Source organism: Passer domesticus, chromosome 21 (assembly GCF_036417665.1).
Source record: "Passer domesticus isolate bPasDom1 chromosome 21, bPasDom1.hap1, whole genome shotgun sequence".
Taxonomy (NCBI): domain Eukaryota; kingdom Metazoa; phylum Chordata; class Aves; order Passeriformes; family Passeridae; genus Passer; species Passer domesticus.
The window spans coordinates 4478656-4491747 of NC_087494.1; the positions used below are offsets into that span (position 1 = coordinate 4478656).

Here is a 13092-nt window from a genome sequence, read left to right on the forward strand (position 1 = left end):
TTTTATAGGAGTGTTCATTCCCAAGTTTATTTTTGGGGTGGTAAAGTCTCCTGTAGGACACTCATCTTTTTATTTCTCTGGTCTGATCACCGTGGTGTTGGTGCTGGGTTGCTGCAGCAAACCTGCCACCCCATCCCACAGTGTCATGGTGAGTGTCCCACACAGATCCATTGTCCCTGAGATCCATGTCTGTGTTTCCTTACACTGCTCTCGAGTTAAGCTTCTGGCTCCTGCCACAACACAAACCACCCTGATTTAGTTTACCACGGGCTGAATAGCCAGGATCTGTCAGATGCAGGGTGGCAGGGCTGGCGCTGTGAGCATGGCACAGAGCAGGCTGGTGGTGCTGGGAAGACCAGGATTGAACGGGTGCAGAATCCCCATCCCAGGTGATGGAGAAGCACCCGTCCTCCCTGACAGGCACACCGACCCCTCGACAGTTTGTCGAGGGTGAATTTGCTGGGATTTTGGAGCAGAGAATGCTATGGTGACTAAACTTCAGCCTCCAGCAGCAGCATGGGCTGGGCTGGGTGATCCAGCACCTCCCAGGAAGAGCAGGAGCCCCTCAGCGGCACTCCTGGAGCTGGATACGTGTGGGATGACACGGCCAGTTACCCCCCGGCGCTTGGGACGTGCCTGCAGGCCATTCCTGCCAGCCGCCAGCCGCCTCCAGCCATCCAGCCGGGCACGGCGAGTCTCCAGCTCCCTCTAATGTTCCTGGCCCGAAAGGAGCACCCGCGAGCAGGACAGGCCTGGGCAGGGAGCGGGCGGGCGGCCAGGCTGCACGGCCCCGAGGGAAAAGTGTGACGCTGAAATCCGTGGAAGCAGCTGGGCCAGAAAGGGGGGAGTGATGTGCCGAGGAAATGGTGCTGAAAAGGAAAGGATGCAGTGTTTTAAGAGAGAATACGGCTGTACTGAATGCCTGGTTATTATTAATAAATGAAAGATTTCACAGGGAAAAGGACTGTTCCTCTGAAAAATACTATTTCTAATACTCTAAATGTAAATGTTCCCATCCCTGGAAGTGTTAAAAAAACATGTGGTGACATCCTTTAGTGGTGAACATGGTGGGATACTGGGGTGACAATTGGACTTGAGCTTTAAAATGTTTTCTTATATTAATGATGCTATGGTTCTGTGGTTGTCTGATTTTAAAGGCTCCTACTCATTCCTGCCTTCACTGGGACTGTTAGGACAAGAGCTCTGCAAAGGAGTTTCCCAAACTTGTCCATGTGAAATGTACCTTTAAAAATGCAGCAAGAAACCTGACTGCACAGCATGCATCAGAAATTGGTATTGATAACAAAATACAAAGCCAGGCTGGACCCTCAGTCAAAACCTGTGGTGCAGCAGCACTGCTGTGTCCGGCCATAGTGGCCCATGGAGAGATCCCAGAGCTGTGTGAGGGTCTGGAAGCATTGAATCCACACAAACAGCACACAATCCACACCAACAGCACACAATCCACACAAGCACTTCTCTGTGTGCTACAGAGGCTGTAACACCAAGGCACAGGAAGCAGAAGGGGCAGCCAGGCCATCTCCCCTCTGACACATGGACTCACGGGCCACACGCCTGCTCCTGACTGGGTGTGTGTGCAGCACAGATCAGGGGATGGATAACAGAGAGAGGGGGAATGTAATTACCCTGCAAAGAATAAATCACTTTAACGGTTCAGTTACTGAGATCACAGCGAGGCAGTGGCACAGCCTCTTAATTAATCTTCTGCTTTGCAGCCGGCTCCTGCCCCTGCACCATCTCCACCTCGTGCTGCCTGGTGAGGAGATGCCATCGCTGGGGACAACACCGGCCAGTGGTTTCTGGCTGAGCAGGCCCAGCAGGAGCAGCAGGGCACTGTCAGGGTGCTGTGGCTCCTGGGTTTGTGCAGGGTAATACCCGTGGTGGGCCTGGTAATGTGGTGTCCTGTGGTGCTCCAGGCCTGTGTTAGCAGTAGCAGCCAGTAACTCTGATTATTGTGAGGAATTGCTGGGCAGGAAGCAGGGGCCTGGAGTTGTTGGAGGCCTGGGTCTGCTGCAGAGGAATGGCTGGTGCATGAGATCATGCACCAATTCACCTCCAATTCACCTTCACCTCCACACGGCCCAAAACTCCCTGGCTCCTCATGCCCAGCACTGATCCCCTTCAGCCCCTTAAGTCTCAAGCTATTCTCTGTAATTGCCCTCCCATTTCTCATCCCTTCACAAACTGCTCTCTAGGCTCCCTCATCCTCCTCAGAACAACCCCTTTCACAGGATATTCCCCTTATCCCTCAAAAGTGCCCCTCAGAGACTGCTCCCTTTTGACCCCCTCACGTTGCTCCTCAGGGAATCGCCATTATCTCCAAACTGGTTCTCAGGGATTGCTTCTGTCAGTCCCCGACACTGTTCCTCAGGGAACCTTATCCCTCAAAACTGCCCCTCAGGGATTGCTTCCCTCACCCCCTGACACCCTCATTGCTCCTCGGGAAATCACTCCCATGCCTTGCTCCTCCTCCTTTCACCCCAGGGATGTGCCCTCATCCTCCTCAGGGATCAGTCCCTCATTGCCAAAACTGCCCCTCAAGGATTGCTGCTCTTGCCGCCCTCTCCACATTGCTCCTCAGGGAAATGCTCCCTTATCCTCAAAATTGTGCCTCATGTTTGGCCCCTCATCACATTCAGGGATTACTCCGTCCTGGATCACCCCTTTACTCCCTCTCAGGGATCGCCCCCTCATCGCCAAAACTGCCCCTCAAGGATTGCTCCTCTTGCTGCCCCCTCCAAGTTGCTCCTCAGGGAAATGCTCCCTTATCCTCAAAACTGTCCCTCAGGTTTGGCCCCTCATCATCTTCAGCGATTATTCCCTCACGGATCATCGTTTTATTCCCCTCAGGGATCACCCCCTCATTCCCAAAACTGTCCCTCAGGGACTGACCCTCACTGCTCCAGGGTCACCCCCTTTTGCCCCTCAGGGATAGTCCCCATCCTTTTCAGGGATCAGCCCTTCAGGGATCATTCCCTTATTCTCCCTCATCCCCCAAACTGTCCTCAGAGATCGCCCACCAAAATTGCCTCTCTCATTCCTCCACACTGGTTCCTTAGGGGGGGTCTCATCCCCTCTTGCCTCAAAAGTGCCCTTCAGGGATTGCTCCCCTCTGCTGCTTGTCAGGGAAATGCCCCCTCAAAAGAGCCCCTCAGGGATCGTCCCTCAGCCCCCTCAGGGATCGCCCCCTCATCTCCAAAAGTGCTCCTCAGGGATGGACGCTCATCCTCCTCAAGGATCTCCCCCTCAGGAATCATCCCCTTAGGCATCACCCCCTCACTCCCCCTCGCATCGCCCTCCATCCTCCCCCTCGGTGCCGGCCCCGCCCGCTGCCCCACGCCCTCTCCCCGCCCCGCCGCCGCCTCCGCCGCTCCCCCCGTGCCCGGCCGGCGGCGGCGCCCGCCCCATGCGCCGCTGCTGCCCGGCGCTCTGCATCCGCACCGCCATCGACGCCACCGCCATCGACGCCACCGCCGACATCTCCGCGGCCCTCGCCCCCGTCCCCGTCCCGCCCGCCGCCGTGTCCCGCCCGCCGCTGCTGGTGCTGGTGCTGCTGCAGCGCCGCCCCGCGCCGCCCGCCCCCGCGGCCCCGCCGCACAAGATGGCGGCCGGAGGGAGCGGCGGCCCCGGCGGCCTCTCCTCCTCCTGCCCGCAGCCGCCGCCGCCCCCGCCGGGCAACGGCGCCGCGGCCGCCGCCTGCACCAACGGCGCGCCCGCCTCGCCGCCCGGCCTCACCTACAACCAGAGCGGCGCCGCCAACCCGCCGGCGGCCGGCGGCGGCGCGGGGGGCCCGGCGGCGGCGGGGGCGGCGGGGGCAGCCGGCGGGGCGGGCGGTCCTGGCGGGGCGCTGCAGCGGGAGCCGGTGTACAACTGGCAGGCGACGAAGCCGACGGTGCAGGAGCGGTTCGCGTTCCTCTTCAACAACGAGGTGCTCAGCGACGTGCACTTCCTGGTGGGGAAGGGCCGCGGCTCCCAGCGCATCCCGGCGCACAGGTGGGGCGGGGGGCGCGGGGATCCCACGCGTGGGGAGCCGGGAGTGCGGGAGGGATGAGGGGTGAGGGATGAGGGGTGAGGGGGCAGCCAGCCGTCCCCATGGCCCTGCGGGGCGGCCGCGGGTCCCGGGCCTCGGGAGGGTCGTGGGGGCCGGCCCGGTGGGCCTGGGGGCATCCCCTCACTCTCCCCACACTGATAAAGGGAATCGCCCGTTTATTTGACAAAAGTGCCCCTCAGGCATCGCTCCTCCTCCTCCTGTCAGGGATCAACCCCCAAACTGCCCTTCGAGGATGGCTCCGTTTTCCTCCCCCCCCTTATTCCCTGAGGGAATTGCTCACATATTCCCTCGGGGCACTGCATCCTTATCCCCCTCACTTCCCATCAGAGATTGCTCTCCTCACCCCTCTATGTTATTCCTCAGGGAATCACTCCCTCATCCCCCAAAACTGCTTCTCGGTGATTGCTCCCTTTGCTCCCTCGTGTTTCTCCTCAGGGAACTGTCCCCTTATCCCCCAAAACTGCTCCTCAGGGAATGTCTCCTTATTCTCAGAACAGTTCCTCAGGGATGGCCCTTCATCCTCTTCAGGGATGATCCCTTTGGTCTCCATCAGGGATGGCCCCTCATCCCCAAACTGCCCTCAGAGCTGGCCCTGGGAGTGCTGTGGGTTCTCCTGCAGCCTCGGATGGTGATGTGCCATCGTGTGGGGTACAGGAGTGCAGGGTTTGGGCTGCTGCACCTCCCCTGTGGGGAGAGAAAAAGGGGTCACATAACTGCACCCCATATTTCACCCCCTGCTCAGGGACATGTCCTGAGCACAGCACCCCCACTGTGGTCAGTCAGTGCTGCCCCAGATCTCTCCCAGCCTTGGGTCAGTGTCGTGCCTCTCCTCAGGGTCACCAGCCTGGGATGTGTCCAGGGTTTGGGTGAGAGTGTTTTACCCAGAGGGATGCTGTGACTGGGACAGACACAGCATGGAAAACCCCACATCCCTGGGTCTCGCTTGGAAGTAACCCTTGGTTTGGTGGGAAGCAGAGGAGGGGAGGAATAGTCTCCCTCATCTGTCTCATCCCTGCTGACAGGGATCGCCAAAATCTGTGGGAGCTTTGGGGATGGAAATGAAGGAACAATGATTTGAGACCCCAAATTTCAGGTGGAACATTTTAATTTTAAAATTACCTTTATTGACTCTTTTCTGAAGCCCTGTGTTTTGGGGGTTAATCCACTACCATGAGGAGCTGTGTTGAGAATGACACCTGGGCCTGAATAACCCGGAGGTTAATGCTTAAGGCTGAGCTGCCATTTAAGAATTTGCAGCTCAGAGGCGCTGGGAATCGCCTCCACCTGGATGATGCAGATCTGATGTGGCTGATTGACATTCAGCTGGTTCCTTGGGGGAGCTCCAGTGAATCCATGTGTGCCACCCTCTTCCTCCTACCCCGGGAAGGGCCTCCCAGGGAAGAGCTCAGAGATGGAACCAACTTTAATTGTGTGGGTGAGGTTCCTTGGTGCACCTGGAAGTGGTGCTTGGCAAAGGGAGCCTCGCTCCAAACAGTTTCCAGCTATTGCTTTTCTCCTAAGTGCTCACGTTACTGGCAGTTCCCCCTTCAGATTTCCCCCCTTTTCTCTCATTTTTAGAACAAACCACACTTGTTCTAGGCTGGTTTTAGTGTTTAGGGTGTCAGCTTTGCTCTCTTAATAATTTGAAGCTTAATATTTGGGTAAGCTTGGTCCTACCCTGAGAACTAGGCTTGCTGGGTGGGGACAGGTGATGTTCAGCCCAGAAATAAATGGAAAATAAATGGAAAATAAATGAAGCTTTGGAAAAAAAAGAATTGTCCCTGAAGTGACATGCTCCTTAATTGCTATGAAATTCATCTGGTGCTCTGGGTGGCAAAGATAGAATGGAGTGTGTCATGGTGTGACATCCCACCTAAGGATTCTAGAGATTTTAGTAAAACTTGTCTGTGTGATGTTACAGTTGGGATATCCTGGTGATTCATGAAGTACTGCAGTTATTTCAGAAATAAGAGAGTCTAAAATAAAACCACCCAGACCCCTTCTGTGCTCAGTTTTCCCACAGCAGCTTGTCAGCAGAAGATACTTTGTGTTGGAATGGAGTTGCAAAGCAGCCATGGGTTCAGTTGGAGGGATGCTGTTTTGCCTCAGCGACCAGGGCAGATGTTGGTGCTTTGTCAGATGTCTGAAATCATAAACTCATGGAGTTATTAGTGCTGGAAAACAACTTTAAGATCACCAAATGCAATCATCAGTCCAGCACCTCTACATTCACCACTAAACCATGTCCCCAGGTGCCACATCCACAGGTTTTTTGAACACTTCCAGGGATGGTAATTCCACCACCACTCTGAGCAGCCCATTCCAATGCTTTATAACTTTTCCTGTAAAGAAATTTTCCCTAATATCTAATCTAAACCACCCCTGGCACAGTAGTGCACAGCTTCCAGGTAAGTATTTCTGCAGTCTGGTTAAATTGTGTAAATTTTCAGACCAGGCCAGGTGCCAAGCATGGCTGCAGGAGGAGCAACTCCTAAACAGTGTTCTCAGACAGCTCCTTGTGGTGCCTTGAGGAGTGGTCTGCAGCACCCTGCTTGTCATCCTCGATATGACTTCATGGTGTGCTGGGAATGGCTTTGGCAGCAGACTGGGAAGCACAAATAATCCAAGAGATTCAGCCCTGTGGGAGCTGGAAGTGATGGTGCAGGTGATTCCTGGTCAGTCTTCTCCGGGATGGAGCTGAGGGAGTGTGGAGGGTTTGTAGGTTGAGGTTATGAAGTGGTGTGTGCCCAGTGAGCACAGGTGATGTTGTCTACAGGTGCTGGTGCCAGAAGAGTTTTCTGACAGAGCTGTAGGTTCAGGTGTGTTTCTGAGTGTGCCTGGAAAATTCAGTTAATGGCCTCAGTCTGAAAGGAGGGGAGATTTTTAGATTAGGTGTCAGGAAGGAATTCTTCCTTGTGAGTGTGGCAAGGCCCTGGCTTGGGGTGCCCAGAGCAGCTGTGGCTGCCCCTGGATCCCTGGCAGTGCCCAAGGCCAGGCTGGACAGGGCTGGGAGCAGCCTGGGACAGTGGGAGGTGTGGTGGCACTGGATGGGCTTTAAGCACCCTTCCCACCCAAACCATTCTGGGATTCTGTGCCTCAGCAGTTCATATCAAGCCACAGAAACAGACAAAAGAAACCTCACAGAGCAGCTAAGAGCAAACATGCATTTTGTGTGTGAGACCCCAGTTTGTAGATAAAAGATGTAAGTGGGTTTGATTGAAGGGTCACCTGTCCAAGTATCTGCAGCCCTGAGAAGATCAGGTGTTTCCCACCTGGAGGAGACTCCAGGCCCCCGTGGAAGTTCCTTGCCTACCCTGAAGCAGGCCCTGTCTCTGAGCCTTCAGCTCATTCCTTCTTGCTGCTGAATCAGCCATGAAGAAGATGGGATGGCCTCAATTTTTTTTTTTTTTTTTTTTTTTATGTCAAGGCCAGGTGAAGCAGCTGCCTTGAAGCTTCATGGCACCAGCATGGCCAAGGTCAACACATTGATTAGACCCAGCAGTAAGAGGGAAGGGTTTTTTGTCTTTTTCCAGATCTGCTTCATTGAGCACGGTATCAATGGGATTAGAAATGTCTAAACCTCATCAGCCAGGAACTGCGTGGGTGTCATAATTAAACTTGTTAATTGGCCAGAAAACAGGGCCCAAGAGTGAGCAGGGCAAGCCTGTGAGGGTGCAGCCCTGTGTGTGCTCCAGGGAGACCTACAGCTTGGGGACAGCCTGAGTAAGATTCTGGCTGTTGTTTCCAGGAGTCTCTTCTGAGCCCATCCTGTCTTTTCTCGGGCGTGTATTCACTCACAGTTCCTGTGTCCCATGGCTCCTGCTCCAGTGCAGGGCTGCTCCTGCCTCCTGCTCCTTTCACCTGGGGTCTGCATCCTCTGCAGCCCACGCACCATCAGCAGCAGCAGCTTCTCATCACCTCTGGTGTCACCGAGCTCCAGCATGTCATGTTTTGCTGTGTTCCTGTGCCAGCTCTTCTAGAATAGATATTTTAAGGTTTCTCTGCAGTGGTGCAGATGGAGGAGGGAGCTGTTCAGCAGCAGTGGGGTAGTTGTGGATTTTGAGTGGTTTCTTTTGTTATTGGTGTTATTGTAGTGCCTAGAAAGGGAGCAGCAGTGGTGGGTGTGCAGATGAAACCAGGTGACAAATGGTGCCAAGGTGAGCATGAAGTTGTGATAGGAAACAAAATAGCAGAAGGAAAGACATTTTCTTGCAGGCCTTCAACAGCCTGTAGTCAGCTTTGGATCCTTTTGAAGACAAATTAACTCAAGGAAGTTCCTGTGACTCTTATTGCTGACCGTCAGTTTACTTTGGCTCCTCCTGGTGCAGAGGGAATGAGGAGAAATCGGGTGTTGCTTTCTTAATTCTTTAGTTCTGTTTCTGCTTATTTCTCTGCCTCCTTTCAGTAGTCCACTCTGTTTTGGCCACAAAAGTATTTAAAAATAACCCTCTGCTGGATTTTCCCATTTGAAACAAACCCCATCTCTTCCTCCTGCATGGCTGGGGGAAGCTGGTGGATGGTGTAGGAGGAGTGGTGAGCATCCCTGCTTTTCCTGGAGTGTCTTTAGAGTAGCTTAAGAAAACACTGGAGAGAGAGAGGGATTTTCTTATGTTAATTATGTTCTCTTAGTGTTTTAAGAGAACTTCAAATGTGGAGTCCTGTGTTTCTCTGGCACCTCCTGGGATCCTATTAGGGCTCAGCAATTTACAAAATCTGACTAATTTGTCCCCAACTGAAATGGAAGCAAACATTTGAGAGTTTTTTTTAAATGAATGCCCTTTTCAAATAGCTTCTGAAGGCTCTTGCTCATTGAGGACCTATACTGTGCTGGCTGTGAGAATGAAAATTTGAGAATGCAATTAATATATGTTAATTTTTAGTATCAGACAAAGCCAGCAATTGTTTTGCCACCATCGCTGCTTTTGGAGGAACAAGGATTTTTGTTTCATCTGGCAATTCTGGTATTGTGAGGAAGGTTTTTATTTGTTCTTGACATTTTTCTTGAGAATGGTTTGACAGAAATATGCATGTGTGTACTTTTTTGTAACCACTGTGGCTTGTCCCGAGCTCCCTGAGCCCATCAGGAACAATGAGCCAGCTCGTCAGCCAAACTCCGTCACAGCAAATGAGCCTGGCACATCCATGGGGCTTCACTCCATTGTATCCCTGGGAAGCCTCCTCTGGATGGGAGGGGAGGGAAAAGCGAGAAAATGAAAACATTGTTTAAATGGAAATTTCCTACTTTTAAAACAGGTAATTTCCTGTTCAATCTGACTGAAATTCCCCCGTAGTGCTGGACTTTCCTTGGGCTGGAGGTTTCTGCTCCATGCCTGCTGTCTTGTATGGATTTCTGCCTGCAGTTCTTGCTGCTTCTCTGGACGAGTGCATCAGACCACTGCAGTAAGAACCTGGAATATTCCAGCTTTTTCCTTTTTCTAGTTGGTAGAGAAGTGGTTGTAGTCATCTCCTGCAGCCTGGGCTGCTCTGCTTCCCTTCTGTGCTGAGTTGTGACCTTCAGTTTAACTTCAGGGAGCTGCATGGTGGCAGACACAGGAATCCTTCATGGCAAAAGCTCACCTCTGCATTTTTGAACAAGAAAGTTTTCAAAATGGCTTTCTAAGTCCTGAGGCAGGTACAGCAGCTTAAATATACACAGGCCCCTCAGCAGCCCAGGCCTGGGCCTCCTCCTAAACAGGAGATGTCTGTTGGGGGGGATCATCTTGTTTGTATGGGAGTACTGGGACATCATTTTTGGTGTCAAACCTGTTTTGTGCAAGCTCCTGCTTTCAGTCTCTTTAGAGCTGATAACATCCTTGTCTGTGCCAGTATTACCATGTAAGTTCCCAGCAGTGCTGAGGTTTGTGTGCACCTCTCTGTGCTGGTTTGCTCTGAGGGAGGTTTGTTCTTCCCTCTGGCCTGAGCCCAGAGCAGGATCTCCATGGAAGCTCTCAGCAACGTGTGGAGGGCAGCTCCCATGCCAGCCTTGGGTTCTGCAGCTCCCAGTGCTGCTGCTGGTGCAGTTTTGTGTTTTGGGAGCTTGCTCTGCCATCACCAAAGGTGTGTGCCTGGGCCTGTGGGTAGTGTGCAGTGACAAGTTTTCCATAAGTGTTTCCAATAGGTGACTGTGGGGGATTGCAGCAAGACTTGGGCTGTTTACTGGAAGAGCTTGAACTCCTTAGCTCTGCTGTTTCTTTGCTTGTCAGTGTTGGGATGATACATAGGCTCCTACAGGGGCTTTACAAAGCATGTGTATTCTATTCCATAATTCCCAAAATCTGGCCTTTGGGGAGCCATTCCTGTGCTGGATGCCAGGACAGGGCTCAGAAGGAAGCTCCTTGCAGCTTTGGTGCTTTGCAGTTACGGAGCAGCAAACCTGACTCTCCCTGCTCTTGCAAAACACCTTTGCTTTAACTCCACAAACGATTTGCCTTCCCTGAGGGTGGCTTTGGGGATTAGCAACCAGCCTGGGATTTTTTTGGAATATAAATATGGTTTAACATAAGGTTTTATTTGCATGTTTGTTTTTTCCACGTTAGGTTCGTGCTGGCCGTGGGCAGCGCTGTCTTCGATGCGATGTTTAATGGTGGGATGGCCACAACCTCCACAGAGATTGAGCTGCCTGACGTGGAGCCTGCTGCCTTCCTAGCTCTGCTCAAGTAAGCTGCTTCTAAAGCACAGGATAACTGGGATGCACAGATTTAGTGTAGCAAAGAAATGTTTTTAATGAAAGCAGGGAAGTATTTGTAGAGCGGAGATTGTTAACTTCCAAAATGAAATGCCTCTTTGATCTGTTCAATGGTATTGAAATGCTGTTGTTAAATCCCTGTTTTCTTGGGTAAAAGTCTACTGCAGCTACTGCATTAAAAAAATTATATATATATATGTATAATATTGGCCATTGTGTTACAGCTTATTCGCTAATTGGTTTTGTTTAATCTTAATGCTCTTTGAGAGAAGAGGAGAAAAGTGATCTTTTGAAAGCTCTGTAAGTTACAAACACTTGGAGCTTGTTTAGGTCATGAGCAAGTTGTAACAGGTAAGCAGGGGTGTGTAATAAACCTCAGCCATTCCATGTGGTATCAGCCTTTGTGTGGGTTTTGTCCCTCTTTTTGAGAGCTGGGTTTGAATTTACATTTCCAGTGTGTGTTGCAAGTCTGTGTGCTGGAGGAGGAGGAGGAAGGGGCTGTAACATCCTATTCACCAATTCCTTTAAGCTCGGCTGGTGCTGCACAACATCCAGCAGCAATCCTGAATGGATGCTGGAAAGTCATTGTCCTGTTTCTATAGGATTTCTGTAACCTACTTCCAGGGGTTTCCAGTCCTGTGCTCTTGACATGTTCCCCACTTGCTTCCTGCTGGGAGCAGTGACTATATATAGCTCTGGCACACTTTTTGCTTTACCTTCAGAAAGTGCTTTGGTTGTGCCTGTGCTGTCTTGGAATACTTTAAAATTGATCTGGGCTAGAAGGAAAGGCCAGAAATAATTGAGAGCCCCGAGCTCCTTCCCCTTTGGCTCACTTTAAAGCAGACACCAGCACGTGGGGAATCCCTCTAATTGGTGTGTGCCTATCAGCCATGTGGATCTCTCTGGAGTGCAGAGCTTGTAACTATCTTTAAATCTTTGTGAGGCCCAAATATCCAGTGAATTAGAGGCAAAAATCCTGATGTTTCCCTGCCAGTGCTGAGATTTCAGCACTTGATTAAACAGAGTGATTTCAGAAGAGACCCATCATCTCAAAAGACAAAGTGATGAGTTTAGGTGAATTTCGACAGAAATATTTACATTTTTTAATGGAAGAAGTCTTTGTAGATTACCTCAGTGCTTCTGAGCTGTGCCCATGGTCCAGTGACATCTTGGGTGCTTAAATCTAGAAATGAATTTTTAAATTGCTTTTAAAATGCTCAGAGCTTAAATGTGTCAGAGGAAGTTTGGGTGCTGCTTTCCAGGAGAGAGCTGACCAACTATGTGGTGTGAGTTCCTGGAGTAAAACCAGTGCCTCCAAACACTGATCTGGAATGGCAGCTGATCCTTACATATGTCTCTGGACTTGGTCCAAGCCATGATCTAATGCTGTAGGATCAGGAGCTTATCCAGGGACAAAGTGCCCATCCTGAATGTTCTGCAGAGGGTCCCATCTGGATGCTGGATTGTGATGGAGTTTGTGGGCTAGTGACCTTTAAATAGGTCTGCTGTAATTGTGTAAAATATTTTTCATTATTTTTATTATTATTATCATGTTAACCCAAAGATAAGAACACATCTGATTGTCTGGGTTTACGGTCTAAATATTCTTTTAAATTGCTACTGGGTTTTTTCACAGTATCACAGTTTTTTCACTCTTGTTGTTTCTCTTAGCACACACTGGACTGTGGTAAACAGAAATACTGACACAGACACTGAAGTAAACAAATAATTGTTTTTAGAGCCACCATGTTCTTTTAATCTTGGAATAGAAAGGATTGCTCAGTGCAAATGGGGCTGGGAAGGGGTGTGTGCAAAATACATTGATTAACCTGTGGCATGATGCTGCTATTGACAAATGCCCTGGAGCAGCACAAAAGCCTGCTTTCAGCAGTGAGAATGCTTCCCTGCCTGTGGATCACACTGGGGATGCTTCCCTGAATGGCACCCTGGTCTTCTCTAGCTGGAGGAGCAGGAGCTCCTCTGCTGCAGATGGGAATGCTGCCTGGCATCCCCCTGGAAGAGCCCTGCTGCTGCATGAAGCTTCCAGGAATAGCAGCCACACAACCTGCTGCTGTCCCCCCTTCAGAGGAATGCAGAGCAAAACATTGCTGGAGTTTCCAAAATATCCCGTGGAATAGGAATGCCAAGCACACTTAACACAATATTGCATCTCTGTGCTTTGTGTCCTTGAGATCCTGACTGGCAGATGCTGCGCTGGTTAAAGGAGATACAGCAAAAAAAACCAAAACCTCTACATGAGCTGTTCAGCCTGGAGAAGAAAAGGCTCTGGGAAGAGCCTAAAGCCCCCTCCAGGGCCTGAAGGGCTGGAGAGGGA

General features: G+C 51.3%; 1 protein-coding gene and 1 long non-coding RNA gene across 2 annotated transcripts in view; one reads left to right on the top strand and one right to left on the bottom strand.

Annotated features, from left to right (window-relative positions):
- LOC135284937 (uncharacterized) lies at positions 1-3554 on the bottom strand. Its single transcript, XR_010350007.1, has 2 exons — positions 3463-3554; positions 1-1774 (listed from the first exon to the last, which is right to left on the bottom strand). It is a non-coding gene; the product is annotated as an uncharacterized LOC135284937 (long non-coding RNA).
- BTBD2 (BTB domain containing 2) overlaps positions 3401-13092 on the top strand; it is a 25156-nt gene continuing 15464 nt past the window's right edge. The window contains exons 1-2 of the mRNA XM_064396785.1: positions 3401-4014; positions 10609-10728. Of these exons, the coding sequence (XP_064252855.1) occupies positions 3428-4014; positions 10609-10728 (707 nt within the window). The 5' untranslated portion in view covers positions 3401-3427. The remainder of the gene's footprint in view (positions 4015-10608; positions 10729-13092) is intronic.